This window comes from Clytia hemisphaerica, unplaced genomic scaffold (assembly GCF_902728285.1).
Source record: "Clytia hemisphaerica strain Z4C2 unplaced genomic scaffold, Clytia hemisphaerica genome assembly, whole genome shotgun sequence".
NCBI lineage: Eukaryota > Metazoa > Cnidaria > Hydrozoa > Leptothecata > Clytiidae > Clytia > Clytia hemisphaerica.
In genome coordinates this window covers 633980-659744 of record NW_027103979.1, presented here as the reverse complement: position 1 = coordinate 659744, position 25765 = coordinate 633980, and the positions used below count along the sequence as shown (strand labels likewise).

General features: G+C 36.2%; 3 protein-coding genes across 4 annotated transcripts in view; 1 reads left to right on the top strand and 2 right to left on the bottom strand.

Moving 5' to 3' along the window:
- Positions 1–25765, bottom strand: part of LOC136810908 (polyadenylate-binding protein 2-B-like) — a 276555-nt gene that overhangs the window by 42751 nt on the left and 208039 nt on the right. The gene's annotated exons all lie outside the window — the stretch shown is intronic.
- Positions 7031–13022, top strand: LOC136810905 (uncharacterized). Its single transcript, XM_067067489.1, has 6 exons — positions 7031–7602; positions 8167–8535; positions 9008–9166; positions 9808–9921; positions 10124–10513; positions 10983–13022. The coding sequence occupies exons 1-6, from the start codon at positions 7108–7110 to the stop codon at positions 11466–11468; spliced, it is 2013 nt and encodes a 670-aa protein (XP_066923590.1). The 5' UTR covers positions 7031–7107; the 3' UTR covers positions 11469–13022.
- Positions 14657–23543, bottom strand: LOC136810907 (glyceraldehyde-3-phosphate dehydrogenase-like). The gene is made up of 6 exons (XM_067067491.1): positions 23392–23543; positions 16748–16983; positions 16278–16498; positions 15843–15981; positions 15293–15651; positions 14657–15012 (listed from the first exon to the last, which is right to left on the bottom strand). Exons 2-6 carry the CDS (start codon positions 16964–16966, stop codon positions 14943–14945), a joined length of 1008 nt encoding a protein of 335 aa, XP_066923592.1. The 5' UTR covers positions 16967–16983; positions 23392–23543; the 3' UTR covers positions 14657–14942.

The window sequence follows — 25765 nt, the reverse complement described above, 5'->3', positions numbered from 1 at the left end:
AAGATTGTGCACGGAAGATTGTGCACGGAAGATTGATTGACAGTTTCCAATCTTCCGTGCACCTAACCACGGCTATATAGTACGGCTAGGTGCACGGAAGATTGTGGACGGAAGATTGATTGACAGTTTCCAATATCTTCCGTGCACCTAACCACGGCTATATAGTACGGCTAGGTGCACGGAAGATTGATTGACAGTTTCCAATCTTCCGTGCACCTAACCACGGCTATATAGTACGGCTAGGTGCACGGAAGGTTGTACACGGAAGATTGATGACAGTTTCCAATCTTCTGTGCATCTAACAAAGCTATATAGTACGGCTAGGTGCACGGAAGATTGTGCACGGAAGATTGATTGACAGTTTCCAATCTTCCGTGCACCTAACCACGGCTATATAGTACGGCTAGGTGCACGGAAGGTTGTACACGGAAGATTGATGAGAGTTTCCAATCTTCCGTGCACCTAACCACGGCTATATAGTACGGCTAGGTGCACGGAAGGTTGTACACGGAAGATTGATGACAGTTTCCAATCTTCCGTGCACCTAACCACGGCTATATAGTACTGCTAGGTGCACGGAAGGCTGTACAGGAAGATTGATGACAGTTTTCAATCTTCTGTGCTCCGCTGAGGTTCGAAAAATGGACCCTACGTGGAACTCGAAATTTGCGAAAAAAGTTACCCTGAATGGGACTGAAATTCCAAAATTTTCTACTTTTTCCCCAAATTTTTCAAAAATAGGCACGCTACGAGGGACTGATTTTTCTATTTTGGTGTTTTTGTGACCCTACCTGGGACTCGTGGAGGTTGAAAAAGGTAACCTCACCAGCGGAGCATCCCCGTAACCCATTTTGTGCACGGAAGATTGATTGACAGTTTCCAATCTTCCGTGCACCTAACCACGGCTATATAGTACGGCTAGGTGCACGGAAGGTTGTACACGGAAGATTGATGACAGTTTCCAATCTTCTGTGCATCTAACAAAGCTATATAGTACGGCTAGGTGCACGGAAGATTGTGCACGGAAGATTGATTGACAGTTTCCAATCTTCTGTGCATCTAACAAAGCTATATAGTACGGCTAGGTGCACGGAAGATTGTGCACGGAAGATTGATGAGAGTTTCCAATCTTCCGTGCACCTAACCACGGCTATATAGTACGGCTAGGTGCACGGAAGGTTGTACACGGAAGATTGATGACAGTTTCCAATCTTCCGTGCACCTAACCACGGCTATATAGTACTGCTAGGTGCACGGAAGGCTGTACAGGAAGATTGATGACAGTTTCCAATCTTCCGTACACCTAACAAAGCTATATAGTACGGCTAGGTGCACGGAAGGTTGTACACGGAAGATTGATGACAGTTTCCAATCTTCTGTGCATCTAACAAAGCTATATAGTACGGCTAGGTGCACGGAAGATTGTGCACGGAAGATTGATTGACAGTTTCCAATCTTCCGTGCACCTAACCACGGCTATATAGTACGGCTAGGTGCACGGAAGGTTGTACACGGAAGATTGATGAGAGTTTCCAATCTTCCGTGCACCTAACCACGGCTATATAGTACGGCTAGGTGCACGGAAGGTTGTACACGGAAGATTGATGACAGTTTCCAATCTTCCGTGCACCTAACCACGGCTATATAGTACTGCTAGGTGCACGGAAGATTGTGCACGGAAGATTGATGACAGTTTCCAATCTTCCGTGCACCTAACCACGGCTATATAGTACTGCTAGGTGCACGGAAGATTGTGCACGGAAGATAAGATTGACAGCCTAGGTGCACGGAAGATTTATAGAATTTTTCTCGGAAAATTTACAACCTTCCGTGCACCTAACCACGGCTATATAGTACGGCTAGGTGCACGGACGGTTTAAAATAACCTTCCGTGCACGTAACAACACCGTTTTAATTTTGAAACTTTAGCCTCTGTTCATCATGCCGGATAGGAAAATATTGTGATTGTGGAGATAAAATCATGATAAAATCCAATTATTTTGGGTCCCGCTAAAACCTATGTTCACTTTCACGTAAAATATTGTAAAATATTACTGGCGAATCTGGGGAGTCTCCGCAAATCGAACTGAAAGCTTGATGTAGTAGGTGAGGCCACGCTTTTCTTGAAAAAATAAAACAAAATGGCGGATTCTATTTTTTGAAAGTTTTAAAAGTGAAAGTTCTTGTACGTATAAGGTACTTTCCCATTTGGTCATTGGTAATAAGGATGATAAAAGAAGATTACTTACTTACTTACTTACTCTCAACTTTTTGGCGAAAATCATCCAAAAATATTCTTACACCTATTCTTACGGTATTCTTAGGTTAAGATCGAATGGCAATCTATAGGTTAAAATGCATTAAAAATGGCATTCTTAGGTTCAGTTGCTAAATTCCATGATGGCTTACCATGTTCTTAATTTTTTGGCCATTTTCATCATGTACACGTACACGTTCTTTTTTTTATAAGAACAAACTATATAAGAACATAAGGCTTCGAGGCCCAAAAATTTAAGAACATTCCAAGAACATACTAAGGCTTTGGAGACTTAAAACATGCAATTTCTTAAGAAATTACATCAAAATGCTCAAAAAATGCTGAAAATAAGAACATTTTAAGAACATTCTTAGGCTTCAAATCCAAAAAACTAAGAACATCCGAAGGCTTCGAAAATTTTTGACGTTCTTATAAAAAAACCGTGTAAAGTGTATATTCTTATAAAAAAAAAGCGTGTAAGTACTAAGAGGTCTTTTGAAACGCAATATTTTGTCAAATCCAGACGGTGTCAATCGAACGAATCGAACGCCGAATCAATTGAATGCAATTGAACACAATTGAATAATTGCAATTCGATTGTCGAACGCAATCAAATCGCAATCAAATATTACCTAGGATTTGCCGTTCAATTGTTTCGATTACGTTCGATTGTATTCGATTATGTTCAATTACATTCGATTGATTCAATTGCATTTTGTACGGTACTTAAGCGCTCGGCCGCAAACGCTAAAAAGCTCTAACGGAGTGATCCCGGTGATCCAATCGTAATCGAACAAAATCAAAGATCAATCAAATGTAATTGACAATCAATCGAACCAATCGAACATAGTCAACTATTATTAATCGACCAATCTAACCTTACTCGAACGACCTCAAACGCAATCGAACACAATCGAATATTTACCCAGGAATTGGCTGTTCGATTGAGATTCGATTACGTTCAACAATCGAATCACAGTTATTCGATCGTGTTCGATTACGTTCGATTACGTTCGATTGGTTCGATTGCGATTTTTGTTCGAAGTTGTTCGATTGACACCGTCTGGTCAAATAAAGGGATGATCAGATGGTTTGAAATTTTTGGCCTGCTAAAACCTTTTGCGGTCGTAAAGGTAAATCTCCACCACAACAAGTACTTTTGTCTAATTCGAGATATCACAACTTAAAATTCTTTAAAATGGGTTTTGATGCAGTTCTTACGCAGAAATTCGATTGTTTTTTTACTAAAAACTAAAAGCTTGTAACTTGAATATTTCAACTTTGGATGAAAACGACCATTTGTACATTGTTGTAAGATATGTACGCTGGGTGTACGGTGCCGGGCACAGTGAGATGTACAGTAGATTTCAAGTTAACCTATTTTCACCACTCCATAAAGAAATCATTTATGTACACCAGAAATAATAAATGACCTTCCAGGCACTCCGGAAACTTTTCAAGAGCAGCTAAAAAAACACTATTTTTGTCTTTCAGTGCTTCCGGAGCAAGTGATTCTTAACACATTTCCGGAGTTCCTGTGCAGACTAATCGCCAAAACTTGTGCTCTGAAACATCGGAAGTGCTCCGGAATCTTCTGGTGTTTCGGAGCACGAAAAAAACGGCACTTTTTGCTCCAGACATTTCCGGAGCGCCGGGAGGGTCCTCCTTGAGGTACGCCTGATTTCACTGGTGCTGACAAGGATAATTTGCTGTTGACTAAGACTTGTTGGGATTGAGCGCTAAGGAATGATTCAATCCATGAACGATATTTCCCTCTGATTTCAAAGTGGTTGAGTTTATGGCAGAGTTTATTGTTTATTTATGTATATAATTATAAGATGGATTTCTGTTCATTTTTTGAAAGTCCAACGATGACGTCTCAGGCACAAATCTTTAAAAGGATATAATTTCCTATTGAGTGAAGGTTTTTAATATGATATAGCTCATTTTAATCCCACAGTATAAAGTTTCCATAATTTCTGAAAAAAAATACTAAAATTTTTGCCATTAGATCCCCTTTAACTAGAATATAACCCTTGCCTGATCTACACTTGACCAACAAAAAACCTGCATTCAATTCTAAAAATTTTTTGACCCTGTTTGGGGCATTTTATAATCATGACAATTTTCAGTACGAATATTATTTATGGGGTTTTGATGGCCAGGAACAAGTGAAGGCAAAATGCAGACAATTAAAATGATATATACAAATTAAGGGTAATGCTCATTGACACATTTACAAATAAAATCATAATGAAACTCATATATATGAGATTCACGGGTATTTCACAGTTGGATGGTTGAGGGGAAGGAACTGAACTCATATGTTTGAATCTTTGCGCTGATTGGTATAAGTTTGAGATGAGTGTTACGTCCACGAGGTGCTAGAGGGGATGAAGATTCAACTTTGCCATGAAGAATTTTCTGCATGAATTGCATATCATCACTTGTATCTTTTCTGTAGTGTTAAATGGTTAATAAATACTTACTTACTTACTTATGGGTGTAAATCAACCATTTTCTTTGTTCCTTTGCTAATTTAGTCACAACATTTTCGGTAACGTTTTTACTATAAATTTTAACTTTATTATTTCATTTGATTTAAACACAATTTATTGTTTTAATCCTTGCCCTTCAGACGTCAGGCCGGAGTTTTTATTGTTTACTTACAACTTCATTTTTGCTGACCTCCTGGTTTGAAGGGTTTTTTAAAGTTCAAGATTTGGAAGCACCAATGTGGGGCTACTCATTTGTCGCCAGTCATTTGAGATGAAGCGTGCAGCTTTCTTCTGGACCATTTCCAGCTTATAGATGTTGGAGGCTGAGTGAGGGTCCAATACAATTGGACCATATTCCACGATGGGTTGAACATAGGTTTTGTAGAATTGAAGCTTTGTATTTGGATTGCATGGTCTGAGACTCCCTTGTATAAAACATCGAGTTTGGTTGGCTTTCTTAACAGTAAGTTGATATGGACATTCCAGGAAAGTTTTTTATAAATATACACACCTAAATATTTTGCTGAGTCGACAACATCAAGTATTTGATTGTGCATTGAATATGGTTGAGTGATAATATTAATAAATATTTACTAGATATTTTATCTTTTTGTTTTGATAAAGATAAGCTCTTGTGTTCTTTTAACAACCAACCTCTACTGCTACAGCTGCAACTCTTTTATTAGGTCAAACTTTGATTGCCTGTGTCTTTTCAGCATCTTGTGCAAAGGGCTTTCGTATATTTCTCACCTTATTAACGCCATCTTATATTAGTTTCAATATCTAGTTATTCAAAGGGAAATGCTTTTTCTTTTAATTTTCAGACCAAAGCAGAATTTTGAAGCGACAGTTAGAGTGCTGATTAGAAATCCTTTCTCTTCAGGGGGTTTATTTGAGGCAGGCGACCAGCGATTTTCGCCGACCTCAAAGCCCAATATGAGCTCAAAGTCGCCGGCCAAAAAGTCTTTTCTAGATATCCTTGATGTATGATTTTGTTTCTGAAAATTTATTTTTTGTGATCATATCTTCTTGTTAATGAAAGACTTCATTTATATCATTCTCTTGAGTGTTTCTTCAAATAAAATCACAGGCTTTTTATATTTAAAAAAATCATGATTATAACAAACTTTGAAGTGCAGAAGCTTAAAACATCACTTGAAGTATATTGCTATCTTTTATAGTCTACACAATAGATAGCTCCAGGCTTTTAGGCCTTACTCCTTTTGCGCTCGAAACGAAGGAAGATATGACGTAGCCTATATCTTTTACAGTAGTGTAATATTTTCTCATTCACTCTCTTTGTTTACTTTTAAACATGCCTAACGTCTGCTAGCATATTCATTTTATAAGCACTTAACTTGATAATAAGGGTTTTTTTTCAATGATGTACACTTAAATATATAATGTGCTTATGAAAAAACGCTTTTTCAGTACTTAAAACTGTCTGATTTTTGAAAATTTTCTTGCCCTTCGGCCCAACCATGGTGGGCCCTCAGGTGACTCTCACATAGCTGCATCACTAAAATAGTAGCCGACCTCTCACCTTCAGTCACCTTCCTAAAATTTACCGAAAACCCTGTCTCTTAGGAAGAAACTGTTTAACTTTCATTTAATTGTATGTTATTTTTTAACAAAAGAGCAGTAACAAACAATGTTACATAGATAACAAAATATTTAGCGCTTTCATGAGCGTTTAAGATTTCACAAAATAAAGCAATTCATTCATATGTTCTATTTCTTCATACTTGAAATTCTGAAATAAATTTATTTATAGTAGGACAACTCTTGAAACCACAATCATGGTCGTAATATTTGAGAAAAAAGGGAAATCCCTACAAAATATTATAACCCATATTATAACATACGATTTGGTAGCGCTGTAAATTAGGTTGGAAGGGTAGAGTTTTAACTCAGAGTTTTAACACAAGCTTAGGATCTAAGGATCCAAAAGTTCAAGAATAGATCAATAGGGCTCAGAATTTAGCCTGGAAGTCTATAAATTCCTCCCGAATTGAAATACTCGAATAAATTTATCAATTAGCGAACTCCAAATTTTGAAAAACGAGGAAATAAGCTAAATTCTCAATAGATTTTGACCAGCTGCTGTATTGAAAATCAAAAAGGTTGGTGAACAGCCTCTTTTGCCAAATAACTGCTTTTTACTTTGATATTACTGATTTATTTCATCTATTGCTACCGTGATCAATGACTTGCAATGACAAGTCATTTCTCCAAACAAAACGCACAAAATTTATCAATTTGACTTACACGCTTTTCAATCCTTTAATAACTTTTTCTTTTCTTTTTTTTACAGTCATTGCATCAAAAATTGAAGTATATATATATAATAGAATGGAAGAGTGTCTATGGCAACCAATTGAGCAGTGTCTCTTTGCTGACCGCTTACACCATAATAGAAATAATAATGAAAATGTGGAAAGAACACCAACCATACATGACACTATACTTCAAGAAATCCCTATCCTTATTCAAAGAGGTTTTGCAGAAAATATTATAACATTTGTTTATGACATGAATAAAAAATATGAGAAATATCAGCCAATCTTGGAAGTTTTGGCAACAATGGCACTCTATGGAAACGAAGATGTAACACGAAAGGTCTTAGAAGCTTTACCAAAAATTTGTAATATCCCAACAAAGCTGATGTACTTTTATGAATTGACTCGAAAATATGATCATATCAAAAATGTTTGGGATAACCAACATAATGGATGGGTTCACAAATGCATTTTGGAATGGGCAGGGCAGTTCGACAATGATGATATTATGACGCTCCTCTATTATTTTACAAAGTATAAAAGAAGACATGGACACAGACTTTTGGATGTAAGCTATCTTCTCTAAATCTTTCATTAACAAAGCCTTATCAAAGTCTTCCAAAATTCAACATATCAAAGGGACATGAAAGTAGTAAAATGCAAACATTTTGCAAACAATGTTTCATTATAGAGAACAATTAAAATTATGTGTCCAAAACAAACTTGTAAAACGATTGAAACAATCAGAATTACTTTGACATGTGACATTTGTTTTGATTTTGTATCCCGCTGTTACGGTTTGTTTACAAATTTTGTAAAGTCCCTTTAAGTTTTGAATTATTTTGTTCCTACTGTATCTAATTTTCATTTCACATTGGTCATTAAAATTTGATTATTTCAAATGGAGCTATAATATTGAAATTGATAAAGTATGATTTGCTGAGCAATTAATTTGTTTTTGGCCTTTTTCACCAGTTTTAGCATTAATCTTGTCGAAAATACCTCAAAAGTGAAAAAGTTCTCATTGGTATAGTTTTTGAATCGTATATTTAAGCAAGGTTATTTTTAAGATCCTGCCTAACATTTACTAAATTAATTCATAATTAATTATGAATTATGAATTTTATTTAAGTTATGGAACACTTCAAGACCCAACAACTTAGATGATCGTGTGGAGTTTGCCTTTGAACTGATAATTCATTATGCAGAGTATGGGTACAATGGAGACAATGGAGTTGCAAATGTAGACATATTTCAACAATATTTTACTGGAAATCCGATAGGTATCAACCAGGATATTTCACGCATCGTTGAATTTATTATATATTTTGAAAGATTGAAGAGAGCTCAAACGGCTGCAGACTGTATACAGGTGCTTGCTGAGAAATGTGGGCAAGTGGATCAAATGCCAAGCTGTTATGATGAGGCTAACAGTGATAAAAAAGAGCATTGTGCATTGGTTTTTGAACATGTCCTACATCGATTTCATAAAAATCGAGAGGTAAGCCTTTATTGATAAAATATTTATTGATATATTTATTGCAATGTTATTATATTTTTTTTACATATGTCCATAACGCAAGAAATCACAAGAAATTAGTCTGGTGGTATAATAGCCCTTTTCATAAATTACGTCACAAACATCACTTGCCTCGTATTCAAACAATTACCATGGTGATTATGTCCCTTGAGACATTAAATGCTTTTTTTCTATAATAGAAAGTAGTTTTAACAAAATCCGTTGGGAGTTAATCATGGCAATAATTTCAAAACGAGGTAAGTGATGTTCGTGACGTAATTTATTAAAAAGTCTATTCTAACAGTTTTTAGCGCGAAAGCTGGAAATTTCTAGTAGTTTTAATCTAATATTTGTCTTGTTTTTTATACATAAAAAAAGATCTGTAAGAAATATTGAGTGTTTTTGAAAGAAGAAATAATTTTTGATTTATTACTTTTCTAAAAATCATTTTTAGGTTTGGAGAATATTTTTGAAGGCTGGATTACCAATACATCGTTTAATATGGAACATAAGAAACATTGTTCAAAATGAAAGCCTTATTGGTGATGAAGAAATTGTTGATTTGGTCTGTCAAACACTTGAGAAAAATCACCAGCATATTTCAGCGCTGACGGTTGGTTTATATCCTAAAAACATTTTCTTCGCTTACTGCAAAATCAATAACTATGAGAAGAGATGTAACAATATTATTGATGGCAGGTTATGATGATCTCACCTCTGAATCATGAAACACTTAATTCTTTATGGATAATAATCTACAATAAAGAAAAAGAAGTTTTTATATGTTTCAAAAGAACATTTTAAAAAACTTCAAAACTAGTTTACACATCGCTTGTTTGCTCATGGTAGTTTAGTTCGTTGAAATTTGGTCTGGTGCCTAAAGAACAGCCCCCCTGTTTGTTAGACTAGAGTCTACTTTTGGCTGAACTTTGCTTTTCGATAATTTTTTATGACGCTGAGTCCAGTGAAGTAGACTAGGAGCGTTTGGCGAGATCGCCATTTTGAAAGAAAATGTTAAGAATCCAAATAATAATAAAACTATGAGAAACAAACATCAATAACAGATTTGCAATCCCTTATTCTCAAATAAAAACATCAAACATTGCTTCATACTGTTTTTACCTTCCAAAAACAACTAAAATCTGACAGACTGTTTGTTTGTTATCTTCAAACCTGCCCTGCTCTGTTTATAAGGCCCCTGAGAGTCTCTGTCTATCGTATGTGAAAAATCACTTAGCCTTCTTTACTTTATAGGTTCTGAAGCCTTACATGGAATGTTTAAAAATTGCACAAGACATTCAGGAAGGAAATCGCACAAGTTTTCGAAGAATCCTTTCTGCTACCAAGAATTTATACATTAGAAGACTGGTAAAAATGAATCATTTTTTCAAACGTTCCTTCCCTCCCCCGCCGGAGGATGATTGTAAAACTTGACAGAAAATCGTAATTTTATTCATTTCAATTAGTTTTCGAGCACTACCATAATACCTCCTAGTTCGAACAGTGCTAAAAACTTTTAAAATTGAATAGTCAATAGAAACTATTATATCATTTCTTGTTATATTTTAAGGTTGATGGTAACCACATTGCTGGCAAGAAAGTTTTGATCTCATCTTCGTATTTCATCAAAGAGAACGAAAACGACAAAAGACATGACCAATATCACCTAGAGCCTTTAATTGGGCTTCTAGCTGCATTAAGTGATGTCTTTGGTCCTGAAAATACACACTTCATTGAGTTCGATTCTCAATCCAGAACAAGACCTCCATCTGCAAGTTCTAGAAAGCGTCCACGAAGTAATGGTGCAAACCAATCTAATTCTCAACCAGGAAATTCTGGAAACGAGACCAGGATCTTAATGAGAAAAAACATCGATTTCCATAACAACAGACCTGGTAGCGATTTTGAAAAGATGTTTGAACAAGCTCAATCATTTGCAAAATCCAAAGCTCATCAAATGGTAAAATCTTTGTTTCATTATGCCCCATAAGCTTTTTTTTATAAATACATCCAAAGTTTTCGGATTTTATTAACTTTTTGAGTTTTAAGCCTAAATATGTTTTTTAACATGTTCTTATTTTCACCATTTTGTGGGTATTTTTGTCCATTTTCCTAAGAAACTAGAGTCCGAAAAGCCTTAAAATGTTCTTAACTTGTTCTTTAAAATTTGGCCCTTGTATAGTTTGTTATTATAAAAAAACGTGTACGTTACTGACTCTTATACCAGGACCAAGGAGAAAGTTAAATCCGCCATCTTTAATTGGAGTTTTAAAAAACATAAACATCGGTCCCAGTCCCAATCGAGTTTCAGTCCGTTATCTTTCCCCCCACTGGCTGGAAAATGTCACCGGGTCTGCGAGAAAGGGGCGTTTCAAGGTAAAGTGTTTTATCTTGTTTATTTTTTATCGTCTATTGATTCTTTTTAACAGGCAATCTTGAAACATGCTAAGAGTCGACGAACACCACCAGACGAGCCGTTTCAAAATTTCAATAATTTCAACAAAAAGCAACCCAATACTTTTGGAAGTGATTTGCTGTCACCTATCCTCTATGCATCTTCAAATCGAGGGCTTCCTAACCCTACCAATTATGACATCATCATTATTATGACTGATCTAACACAGCCAAATAATGAGTATGAAAAAATGATTAACCAGTTACACGAATTAAGAAAAGTCCGAGATACAAGAGTTGTTATTATCAATTTCGGCAGTAGAGAAGAAATTCAACAGCGTAACACGACAGAATTTCATGAAAAGGTACGTTGGGTGAAACGTCTTCCAGCATTCAAAAGCAGCTTGATAGCAGATGTGTACGAGTTCTTAACAGCAGACACACCGAAGCATTGTTTCTGTTGTCGAGCTGTTGAACATCATGAAGGGCCTCAAATGGACGTCAGTTATGATCGACATTGATATTATATCATACTAACTAGCACGGACATTGATACACGGACTACTGTTATTGGATTAATTTTAGCGGATAATAAACTTCGCGTTTTCGCGAGTTTTTGCCTTTTTCGCGAAAATAGATCCTGCCAAATCGATTGAGATTGTTGTTCGTGAAATTGAGATTTTCGTTTTATATTTGAATCGCTTTTTGTCCAAACAAATTAGGAGGGTTGATAATAGAGGGGTGTTGGCAGCCTATGACTGACCTAACTGCCGGGGTTTGGGAATTTTATCCCTGAATATTCAAAGAAATACAATCATTGACTTCTTAGTATAGGTTTGTTTTTTTTTGGAAAGAAGAAAATACGTTGGTTTTGCGAACTGTAACATAAAGTACGGTTGACGCTCTTTAATTCGAGGGGAATTGGATTTTCATCCAATAAGGAAGCGTATCGAATGGTAAAGCGTCGTTTATGACAGTTTCTTGTTGGCGGTGACTTTCAATATGGAAAATAGAGTGGGCGGGCACTATGCAAAATTGGGTACGGGGACGTGTTATTGATCAGGGTCCTTTTTTGACCCTGAAGATATTTAATAGGGTTCCAAATTTACTAATGTTTAAGATGTGTATCTAATAGGGTCTGGTCGACTTTTGGTTTTTTAGACAATTTTCAGGGTGGAAATGAGAAAAACTTTCAATTTTTCGTCTACCTTTTAATCATTTTTGCCACTTTTCGTAATAAAATTTGGATAAACGTTCGGTTTTTCGTTCCAACAGGGTCTCAAATCTACCCAACGTTTATATCTGACAGGGTCCACTTTTCAAACGCCAGTGGTACGGCCCCCTGGTAGCGTATCAAATAGTCGAATGTCGAATTAGAGAGCGTCAACTGTACTTCCAAATGTAAAATATTGTAAATTATGAAAAAACTTTTTGGCACGTGTTTTTTAGTTATTATTTCTCTTTGTTCTGTTTGTACATATAGTATCTGACCTATAGTAATTTTCGTACATAGTTAAAATTTCTAAAATATTCTTTCTCTTGATATTTGTATAAAGGGTATAATGTATTTAGTAATGATTTTATCTAGACAATTTTCTATTCTGTTATTGATGTGGAAATAGACGATATCGGATTTAGATAAATGCAATGCATTCTGGTTTCTAGGGACTCTCAAAGGAATTATAATAGATCAATTATAATAGATTATAATTCCTTTGAGAGTCCCTAGAAACCAGAATGCATTGCATTTATCTAAACCCGATATCGTCTATTGTGGCATGATTATCACAGGCTTAGCTAAAGCTTTCACCGTGTTTCATGTAGTTTATTTACAAGGAATTCGAAGGTTATCGAATGATGAATTTTGTATATACAGTTGAAAGTATACCCTGTGTCGTTCAACAGGAAGATTTGTTGGCTAATTTTTCTAGAGGGTGGCTTTTATATTTTACTTAGTCAGGATTTTATGAATATTCATTCACACATATGATTAGCCTTTTGTAAATAAACAGATAGACAAATTTGACTCTTTTGCACTTTAGTAATATAAATCAAAATTATTTCTTCGTAAACAACCGCATACTTTTTTTCGAACGGTTTAAATCAGTGTTTAACCCCGATGTGGGGGTACTTAGGCAAAATGGGTACTGGGTATGAGCTGATGTTAAGGATTAGCATTTGACTTTTAACAAGTCTATCGAAGGGTCTGAAGGTAACAAAGTATTAAAACATTTCTTGAAGATTAGGAAATTTCTCATCAATTATTTCACTTCACTTTTTCGCTAAAGTTTAGGTGAATTTAGAAGATTTAGAAGATATTTTCTACCATGTTTTCAAGTCTTTTTTTTTAGGAGATTTCCAATGTTTTTATCTAAAAAGAAATACTAAAATGTCAAGGAACATACTAAAATGAAATTGTTTATTAAAACAGTATATTGCCATAAGCCGTGTGTACCGTGCGTCTCTTTTATCACCTAAGATACTTGTTGTAGAATTTTCCGCGGGCGGATTATTTTCCTCAGATGGTTAATTTTCAAGAACAAATTTCAGTAAAATCGAACTAGTCAGTCAGCCAATACATGATTTTAGTCAGGTTTACATGCTGGTCTGTGATAAACAATAACCGGACCACAGATCTCTGTAAAGCCCGAAGGGCTAGATAGGCAACTTTAAGCTTTCTTCAGCAAAAAAAAGTGAAGCAAAAATTTGACTTTTTAAATTTCGTGCCGATGGATAGGATCTAGCATTTTAATTGTTTTCGGAGCGCGAAATCAAAAAAAGTAGGCGGCAAACTCTATTTCACATCTCTCAAACCGGTGAAATTGCATATTTTAGTCACGTGACTTTGGTAGGAAATCCTTCTAAACCTAGGCTTCACGATAAAAGCCGCAAATCTAGCCCTTCGGGCTTTACAGATCTGTGAACCGGGCAGGTAGCCGAAAATATTTTGCAAATCACCTTCAAATGTCAAAATTTCTTTGTAGCACTTTGTATCATTCTTAAGATTTTAAGGGGAGCCCGACTTCCCCCCCTCCCCCCCCCCCCAGTGAAAAGGAGCCCAATCTCCCCAGTGAAAGAATGGGAAAAAGTACACGTAAGGTTAAAACCTTCAGCGGTAAAATCTTCGAAACCCTGGCTGATTCTATTTTCGATCCGACGTTTGTGTCAAAAATACGTTGGGCACGCGTTTTGGATGATAAATAAGTAGCTTCATTTTCCATCCAAGAGTTTCTAAGCCCAGAAGTCAGAGTGTCTTTTAATATTTTTAAAAAGTGATCCAAGGAATTCCTATTAAATGTTATGACAAATATTCTAGCCTTAACACTTGCAAGAAAGGTGTGAAGAATCTCGCGGAAGAGAGTTAAGGTTTTGTTTTTAGATAAGAGTGATATCGTTTGCTCACTCAATTTTAATTCATAAGCTTTTTCACATTGAATTGACACGGATGTGGAACAAGATTGGTCGTCGTCGCGATTTTACCGATTTACTTAACTTCACTAATAGCTAGTCAAAAGTCAAAACGTTTTTGCTCACTTTAGGCATGATCTTGTGTGCCAAATTTCAACCAAAATAACCCGCTAGATCAAAAGTTAAGGGGTGATACATGAACAACCCACCCCTTTTGAGCTACCCCTAAAAGCCTAGTATGAATAGGGTTAAAACCTACACTGTATAAAATGTTGGGAACCAAAAAAGAAAAGAAAACATATTTGCATTTATCATTCAATTTTTAATTGCATTTCCGTATGGAAGACGAGAAATAGTGTTAAATCTACAAGTAATTGGTGTAAAAATAGTGCATATCAATTATTATCTAAGTTACAATTGCAATTTCTACATTACAATTCATTCATAAATATAATGTTTCAGTTTTTCTAGAGAAGAGAAATAAGAATAAGAAGAACAGTAACAGGGAAGAATGGTGAGAAACGGACTTCGTTGTTTGCTGTTGCTACAATGAGTAATGGACTACGTTGCTGTTACAATTTTGAAGTTCATTGTTTAGTGGCCATATATTTGATCAAATCACAGACACGATGACTGTATCCGTACTCGTTGTCATACCTGAGAAGAAAATTAAAGATGATAAAAAAATTCACATTTTCAAGACAGAGGTTATAATATCCACCAAATCAGTTACATAAGTGTATAAGGGAGTAGATGTCGTAATGGAAATCCTAACATATCCTAAAAAGAATAGGTATAGTCACTTATTTTGTTGTTCAAAAAACTTTGGATGCTTACATATGATTTACTCGAACACTAAGACTTGCTAATTCAGAAGCAAATGTGTTGCGAGATAAAATAATAATCTTCTACTTCTAATCAAAGAGTAAATACGTACCATGAGACGAGTTTGACGAATTGTGGGCTCAAAGCAATACCAGCTTGAGCGTCAAAGATTGAGGATCGGGTGTCACCCAAGAAGTCCATTGAGACAACTTGGTCTTCGGTGTATCCCATGTAGCGTCCAAGAGTTGGGTCTTCAGAAGCTTTCTTGATGACGGCTTTGATTTCATCGTAACTGGCACCTTTTTTGAGACGGACAGTCAAGTCCACAACGGAGACGTCAGGTGTGGGGACACGGAAAGCCATACCGGTGAGTTTGCCGTTCAATTCAGGGATGACTTTGCCGACAGCTTTGGCAGCTCCAGTAGTGGCTGGAATGATGTTTTGGCTGGCACCACGACCGTCTCTCCATTTCTAAGAAGAATTTTAAGCAGAAATTGAAAACAGACATTCCCAGTCTGATTCAGAGTCTAATTCTAGTATTTGAGCCTTTAAATTCTTTAAGACGTTGCTTTAGGTATTTCAAGGGTTCGATATCCTTTGGAACATTTCAGCAGTGGTACTCTTTTAAAAGAGCAAAATACCTATTCAAAATAAAGTCTTACTTTCATGGATGGTCCATCGACAGTTTTTTGTGTAGCAGTGGTAGCATGGACAGTAGTCATCAAGCCTTCTTCGATTCCAAAGTTGTCGTTAATGATCTTGGCAAGGGGTGCCAAACAGTTGGTGGTGCATGAAGCATTGCTGTCGACAGAAAAACATTAAATTGAAAAATTCACCCTTGTTATACATCTTATTAGTTATTTGCTTGCTTGCCTTCACTGTTTGTCACTCCTAACTCTTGAACTTTAAAAAATTACCGGATCTTAAAAATAAAGCTTTTCTCTGTAATTCTTTTGGCTCAATAGAATTTGTTGTCTAAATTGAATCAGCTGCTTGAACCGAAAAGTGATTTAGCCAACTTATTCTAAAATTGAATTTAGAAATCAAAAACTAAAAATTTCAACAAAATCACCGTTTAAGTTTCAAAAAGGCATTACCTGACAACATGCATTTTAGCAGCGTCATATTTATCTTCGTTGACACCCATGACGAACATCGGTGCGTCAGCTGAAGGAGCTGAGATGATGACTTTCTTTGCACCACCAGTCATGTGAGCAGAGGCTTTCTCGTTGGTTGTAAAAACGCCAGATGATTCAACAACCATTTCAGCTCCAGCAGCAGCCCATTGAATTTCAGCTGGGTTACGGCACATAGAAACCTAGAATATTATGAAAATAAACCTCGATATTAGTTGACCGAGTTGCAAGAAACTTTTTAAAAGATGATTTATTATAGAGCCAATAAAAGCAGTCTTTTTATTTAGAAGGAATTCAAACATTATTTCTCATGATTGAGTGTAGCTAAAGAGCTAGATATCATGTGTAAAGGGAGTCGTCAAATAAAGTATTTCACTTTCCGAATCAAAACAGCTGAAAGCGTATACAAAATACTATTGGAGCTATCTTACTGTGATTGGTTTTCCATTGATGATAAGTTTTCCATCAGTAGATGAGACAGTTCCTTTGAAGCGTCCATGGGTTGAGTCGTAGGTGAACATGTAGACCATGTAGTCCAAATCAATGAAAGGATCATTGATGGCGACTACTTCAATTTCTTCATGCTCAAAAGCTGCACGGCACACCAATCGTCCAATACGTCCGAATCCATTGATACCAACCTTGACCATTTTGATTGTTTAAGTTTCTACAAAAAAATATTACTTTATTACATTACATTGCCAACAAATTTTGAATAATAACTAGAATAAATCCAAAAAGTTACAACGAGAATACCCATCAAATAGAAAAGAAGGGAGATTATATGTGACCTAAGAGCCATTGAATCAATAATACAACTCTATCTTGTACTTAAAATTTAGAAAAATTATAACAGATAGGACGATATGCAAATGCAAGCTCAAAATTTCACTGTGTCAATAATAGAGACATAATTCTAAACTGACAAATAAAAATGAAGTCCTGCTATATCTGTTGTTGATCTGAGTGTGAATATCTTGTGATAACAATATTAGGTATTGAGATTTTTGAAGTGCCAAGTTGTTGTTTATCAAAACAAGAAAGGCCAAAGTTCAAAAGGAAGCATGGCACAACCACACCATAGAAGATAAAGGGAAATAGATTTTCTTAAACTTCCTCTGTATAAAAAAACTTCTATAAACTTTGAAAGGAGAAATGAGGGGTGTGATTTTCACAGCCAAAAACAGACATTTAGTTTTAGTCATACACAGATAACATATTCAACTGTCTTTTTCTATAACTAGGGCTAAAATCGTTTTCTTAAAATTTTGGTATATCTTTAAATCCTCATTATATTCAGCCATAAAATAGTTTAGCCTCGAATTCAATATAATACTGTTAAAGGAGACTTGGAGAGTTTTTTTCGGGTCCCTTCCTCTAATGTGAAGTTTCTAGCTCAAGCATAAAATAACATACAAAGAAAGCCAGTTAGAAAAGATTGCAGCCTAAAGCTATGACCACCTGCTCTTAAGGGTTTCGCAGCCCCAGACAAAACTAAAATATGCTTCGAAATGCAGAAAATAGTTCGATCCTCCTTTTTATTATGGCGATGCCAATTTTTTTTGGGGACCTTTGATTACAATTTCCTGAAAAACAGGGGGGATGGGAATGTTTGGGGGATCAAAAAACAAAGGGGGTTTGGAAGTATTTGGGATCAATTTAATCACATACAATGGCCACAGTATGTTTTGAAGTAAAGATATGCGCCAGAAAAATACAAAAGTGTACCATGTTAATAAAGACGTAGCCAGAGTGTCAGACGTGATGTTCAACGTGTTTCACACTTATACAAATGCCTCATTGCAAACAATTCTCGTTGCGACTTGTTTTATTGCATCCAATCAGATTCTAGTATTGCCCAGAAAATACTTTCGAAGTGTTGAACAAAAATCCTCCTTTCGTGTCCAATATATTTCGACTGAATTGTTTTTTTCAAAAAAGAATTTCCAGCTAACATGGGCATAGATTTAAGTTTCTCAAATTCAAAAATGGTGGTTATAGCATTGCTAGATAAAAAGCTGATTTTTTCTTTTTTGTTTTTCATCTTTGTGTTTAAAAATTTTAGAACAATTTTATACGCATAATATTCCACTCCGGATTACCTTTCCAAAAAGTACAAAATCGCTATCTAATTCAAAATCTATCAAAAGTAATACGCAATTGAAAATTCACTGCCAGCTAATTTGAAATGTACTTTAAAATCCTGTAAAATCCAGAAAGTCAATCCCCTTCCCGTTTTCTCAATTAACTAAGATTTCCACTGTGAAGTTGATTTTTCTTTCAGTGGAAAATCTTAAAATTTGATACTTATTAAGACCACAATAAAGTTTCAACTTTCGCCGGCCATCGTACAGCTTTGCCAAAAAATCAGTCACTTATCAACTTCCCAAACGAATCCAAAACTTAGATCAAACAATAAAACGTTACATTGGAGTGTCAATTATATTAACAGTGTATAAGAATAAAAATAATTAAAATCGTGCTCATTTAACGAATTCGAGGTTGGAGCGCCTCAAAGGAACAAAATAATAATTACTTAGATTTCTTAACAACCATCGAAATTATGCAGCTTACAGGATATGACAACTTAAATAAATTGCTTCAACACACCGAAAGACTGATCCATTACCTAGAGAATGGAAACAACATTGACGTTATCTATTTAGACTTCAGTAAAGCTTTTGATAGAGTAGACCACACCATTTTGTTACACAAGCTTCAGAAAAATGGCATATACGGTATACTCCTTGAATGGATCAGATCCTTTTTGACTCATCGAACATAGAGAGTTTCAGTAAACTCAACCTTGTCCTCAAAACAGGATGTTATTTCAGGTGTGCCACAAGGATCTGTGCTGGGACCGCTATTGTTCCTAATCATGATTCAAGATATCGATAACAACATCCTTCATTCTATATTGGCATCGTTTGCTGACGACCAAACATATCCAAAATGGAGGATGTTTATCATCTGCAAAATTATCTAGACACTGTCTATAAGTGGAAAGAAGACAACAACATGCAGCTGAATGGTCTTAAATTTGAGCACTTGCCTACGGGAAAAACGACACTCTGAAGCAAAGTTCTCGCTATTTTCTGACACAGCAACGTTGATCGAAAATAAAGACAAAGTTAAAGACCTCGGAGTCACCCTAGACACTCAGATGGATATACCGCACATTCAAATCAAGGAAAATTGAAACCATGTTAACTTTATGGAAAGCACTAGCTATCCTTCATTTGGACTACTGTTCTCAACTCTGGTCTCCCTAGAAGCGCGGTCTTATCCAGCAACTGAAAGAAGTTCAGAAATCATTTTTACATGGAATTCCATCCCTCAGACATCTTAATTATTGGGAAAAACTCAAATCAGTAAAACTGTATAGCCTTGAAAGACGGAGAGAGCGGTAGCAAATAATTATATAATACCTTGAGGGTCATTTCAAAACCACTACGAACAAAGCTACTGAAGGAAACCGTTGGATGACTTAGAAATAAACGAACTGAAGGACTTGGAGAAAACGTAGCATCACTTTGTCACCAACGTAGACAAGCAAGAATTAATTTCATCAAGCATCCCAGAGACCCCGACATTAAAGAAAGATACAGGACTCTAAATAACTCTGTGAAGGGAGAAATAAGAAAATTTAAATCCCTAAAATTAAGAGTGAAAATAAACCAAATGGAAAAAGACTTTCAAAATAATAACAGCCACAACCTTTTCAAATCTCTAAAAGAACTTGAAGGGAAACCCATCAACACGATTAGCGATAGAAAGGTAACAAACAAACGAACATAAACAATGTTTTAAAATGCTGGGAAGAACATTTCAACAAAAAAATTCCTTTTGATGATAATGCAATAAACGAACTGAACCCAAATTACGAAAACGAAAATAATCCTGAACCAATCAGCATTGAGGAAATTAGAAAAAGCATCAACAGTATGAAAAATAGAAAGGCCCCAGGAGTTGATTCGATCACTGCAGAAGTCATAAAAGCAGGAGATGAAATGATTCAGTTTCTGCACAATGTTGTTTAACAAAGTGTGGAATGAAGAGAAACCACCCTTAGACTGGTCGAAAATAGTCGTTACCCCTATCCATAAGAAAGGAAATAAGCTTGACCCGTCAAATTACCGTGCAATATCCCTCATATCCATCCCTGGTAAAGTCTTTACACACGTCCTTCTCCAGAGAATCAAAGCCCAAAGTGAAGACTTCATTAAGGACAACCAATTTGGATTCCGACCAAACCGAGGAACAATAGACACCATCTTTATAACACGCCAAATCATTGAAAAAGCCAAGGAGCACAACGTTTATGTTAACTTTAATTTTGTAGACTTCAAATCAGCATTTGATACCATATGGAGAGAAGCCCTATGGAAGATGCTATCCAGCATCAGTATCAGTAAAAAGATTGTAAACATTATAAAGAAAATTTATGAGAATACTAAATGTGCAATAATTATTGATGGAAAACTAACAAATTGGTTTAGTGTTTTGATTGGACTTCGACAAGGTTGTTTCCTTCACCAACTTTGTTCAACGTATTTTTGGAGTTCGTCATCAATGAAATAAGATGTGTACCCCAACGTTTTGCTATGGAAGACAATGATCTCGCTCTCATCAATAAATATGCAGATGACACAACACTTCTCGCCCTTGGTTTCCAGAAATTGCAAGAGTGGATCAATTCAATTGGTGGTATTGATCATCTAATTACAGTGACATTGTGAAGTTGAAGCACCTCACTGGGTGCAAGAAATTGAAATTCAAAACTGAGCTGGATAAATATCTTTTCACAGTTCCCGACGAGCCACTCGTGACTGGCTACACTATGATGAGACGAGCTGAAACAAACAGTATCATCAATATGAAAATTTACATCGGTCCTCACAGGATGGATGCGTAAAGATATTACGAAACAAGCTCAAGGTAACTCAAGGTAGGTAACCTGAAGAATTGACTTTTTCAATCATCTGCGGTGGAGCTCAAGTTATCTGAAATTGGAATCGCCTAAAAGACACGATGTGCAATGAATTGTAACAAACAGTGATTGTTGATTTGAAAGTCGTTGAAAGTGCCAAGTAATTATCTTGGGAGTAAATGAACTGAAAATCAATTAAAATAGTGTAACAAAAAAGTTACAGAATTATGCCCATTATGTAAAGAAATGTGAAATATTTAGCTTAAAAAGTCACTCACGCATTAAATGTGATGTGTTGTTTTTAGTTCTCCTCTGGGAAAACAAAACCTGCTATGCCGGTTACGATTGATTCTTTTTCATACTACTTAATTGACAAGGAATTTACGATGTTCTCTACCGTTTTGACTTTTTCGACGTCACAACTATGTGTAAGTACTTTCGTTTGCATATGAAAACACACAGATGTTACCAAGCTGATGGGCAGAGTTTGTCAGAAGAGTCGCAAAGGGTTGATAGACCTATGTTGTTCAGTCAAGTGAGTCAGGAAGGTCATTGAAGGCTACGCCCCGAGTTTGATTATGACAAAAGTAAAGGAAGCATTTCCTACCATATAAATTAGAGATTGGGGAGAATTTGTAATCTAAAAGCTGTCAATATTGATTATTCAACACCCTTCCCAGACCAATAAGAGATTTGATAAACTGCCCCAAAGAAGTATTCAAAAAACACTTAGACACCTTCCTCACAACTGTTCCGGACGAACCTCTGCTTTCCCATTATTTCAACCTTAGGCAAGCTGACTCCAACAGCCTCAAGGAAATGTCGAAGCATCGGAGACTCAACGAGTTGGACGAGCTGTTCAAGCAGAAGCCAAAAAGAGGTACAAAGAGGTAGGTACTTATATCCAGTTTTCATGCGGAAGACCTCTACTTTTAACCTGTTATATGCAGTGACCTTAAAAACTTGTTTTGGTAACTATTTTGTAGAAAGTGCCACGCCTTCTTAAATTCAAAAATTTGACGTCACATGATTTTTGAATTTTGATTGGACATGGGTTTCATCAGAAAGTAGTGATAATTTTCCTGCTCAATCATGGATGATTGATAAAATTTTGAACAAATAATTAAATCACGACTTATAAATGCACTGATTTTTAAAAAAAAAATGAGATATTTCTCTTAAAACTGCACAAAACTCTTCTTCTTTAATACGCAAAGCAACCCCCTGACAAACCATTCGCAATCACAGCTGGTCTATCATTTTAGCGTGACCTAGACACAAAATATGAAATTCTTCTAGTATAAAGAGAGAGATATATTGTATAGCTACCAACTTTTGGAAACTTCAAATTTTAATTAAGCTATAAATGTCAAACATAAAAATATCTGGAGAGGTTGTCTCTCACAAGAAGGACCAAGGCTCTTCAATGCTCTGCCAAAATCCCTTAGAAACCTCACAAACTGTACCAAACAAACTTTTAAACAGCATCTTGACCAATTCCTCAGTACACTGCCAGACGAACCGCTGCTTCCTAATTATTTCAACTTCAGGAGAGCTGACTCTAACAGTACAACAGTAATGGTCAATCATCGGATTCAACGAATTGGATGAGTACCATAAAGTACATAATCAATAAGGAAGTATCACGAAGTAAGTAAGTAATCGCCTGAATGAAAAGGCGGCTTTAAAATAATACACCTTTCCCGTAATTCGTAAAACTAATGCGCGCGCATTATTTTGATGCTCTCCACCGTTTGGTCTCTGGAGGTAAACAAACCCGTTTTTGCCTGCGTTCCCTTAGGGAAAGTTGGTTTTTTGAGCTTTTCTTAAGTTCTGTCGAACAAAATCCCCTCAAATTTTAGTATGTTCAATCTATTCATGATATTATACCACCCTGAAAATATTTTGCCAAAAGAAGGTCGCTGTCAAAAGTTAGAGGCTCAAATCCCACTTTCCCTAACCCCTCGCAGGCAAAAACGCGTTTTTTACCTCCCAAACAATTTTATACACAACGGTGGAGCGCACATTTTCCCGGGCCATTTCTGAGAAATTTGAATTACGGGAAAGGTGTATTCTAGCTACATCTTGCTGATAGAGACAACCTTTCATATTGCTGACTGTGAAACAAAGTGATAGCTATATTACCTGGGGTGAAGAGTTGAAGTAAGAATCTGGAAATGTAGAAACACGTGGAAAATTGCACGATGTGATGACCTTGACTTGAGGCTTTGCTCACGAAGCTGCTCTGCACAACTTTTGCTGACACGACTAGTAAATTTATTGTTTATTTCGTACACAAATGATAATTTACCGAACGATAAAACCAACCGGGTAGTCACTATTACGGAAAATCCTAAATGATACCGGAATAGCCGGCTGAGATTTTTTATCTCCCCAGTGTCAAATTTCTTGGTTCACGAGTGTTCTTCAATAGCCTGCGAAATCAGCAGTTGCGAGCGAGCGCGGCGAAGCGGACTCACTGGCCATGAACATGGGGAGATGTGGTCGACCACATGATGTGGACATACGATTTAATGACATACACGACCAGGATAGGATAGGAAAGGACCAACTACACATCAAACATGGCATTCACATGCATTTGTTTGTGTGTCGTAAGTAATCATTTTTTCAAACGGATCTCTAGCTGTCTCTTGCACAGTGCCAGTGATGCAGTTATTTAGGAACATTTGGCGTCTTGTTATTTCAACATGGAGCTGTAGGCTGGTCTTCGAAATAAAAAATCAAACATAAACAAATACATACCAAAGTGATCAATCAATCACTAAATTGTATTCTCCCTATCACGTCACAGATTGTTGAAATGTAAGAAATGTGAAGTGGGTTTTTTTAGAAAAGAAAACTTTAACGATGTAGTCAGTTGTAGTCACTAAAAACTAATTAGCATGCTTTCATTCAACAGAACGACGAAGATATCCAGATAAAAACAACATTTTGCATGCGAGGAATTATTTAGTAGACCTTTTTACCGTGAATCGAAAATAATAAAAAGAACCCGGTTTCCTCTTGCCTTTTGAATTTAATATGACCGCCATACTGGTAGGGTGCGCACTCGTCAGGATTTTTTGCGCGGAACGAGGAAGAATTTACAAAAATGAACTTCAATGCATTAGTACTTACCTTTAGATCATCCAAATCTGTTCATTATTTTTTTTAAATCATTCAGCAGAAATTATCAGGGAAACAAGTAAAAAAAACTGCATCCAGGTCTATTTTCTTTCCAAAGATATTCATGTTTTTCGACGTCAGGCGATGGGAATTTGATGTTCTGTTTACCGTCGCGTTTCAAAAAATATTTGATGCGGCAAAATTTCATTATTCATTATTCATTATTCCTACCTGGTGCTTCCAATCTCCAATGAAGTTGAATTCCAACGAGAAATCGAGCTGCTTTCACTTTCGGAATCAAAATGACATGCGCGAAAATTCAAAAAACGCGAATTTCTAAAACGCCCTTGATGCCGCCCACTGCTTAAAAAAATGCCCGCCCCATTCGCGGACGTGATTGGAACCATGTTTTTTACTCGAGGCGCACATTTTGCTAGCGAAGATGTTATTTTTGATTCACTTTGAGTGTTTTGAATAGCTTGGCACAGGAAAAGAAGAAAATAATGAGTTTTTAAGAAATAATGAACTTTTTTGAGCGGCGGCTCAAGAGCATGCGGGCGGTCGACGGTAAACAGAACATCAAATTCCCATCGCCTCAAGGTGAAAACGCGATTTAGCACTGACCACGGCACCGGAAAATTCTCAACCCACATTGAAACAAATGGCTGTCGCTATTGAGCTGGTTCATCTTTTCAATCACAGTTTTTTTAATAAACCCAGGGTAAGATTTAGACAGGAGACCCGTCGTGTGTTTTTTTATTATTTGATGTACACAAGACGGGTTCGAGCTGTGAGTCCAATATTGGACTCACATTTTTTACAGTGGGAAATTCGAATTTAGCGCTGTTCTCACTTTACTAAAATAAAAACCAAATTTCGAAAGTTGCGCTTTCTCTAAGAAAGTGTGACCAGTAAAAGAATAACAAAATTTGATTGGCTATGTTTTCAACCGTTATTAGGATGTGAGAAATTCAAACTCTCAGCCCGTACCATGCTATACATTTCTCCATCAGTTTATCAAAGAAGAAATCATAGCATGGATTTCCAGGCTAGGTAAGATTAGGCTACAATCTATCACAAAGTGCTTTATATGAAAATCTACAGGCCGTCTGGAATTTCGAAAAATAAGAAGAAATTGTGATCTTTTAACACATCTGAAAGCTGAGGATTTCTTTCTAGTGGTGAAATTTGTTTTGAGCTATCCAGCTCATTAGCGATAAGCTAAAGTTTAACAGTCGTCGGGCCGATTTTCAGACCGCACCCAGCCGCACCGGCAAAACTCCCCACTTCTCGCCACATGGAAGACTAGATTTTATCCGCCATTTTTGGCGTGATTTTGGTGCTTCCGAAAATTATTTCTTGCTGGCGTGGTGTAAGGAGGCGATTCTTT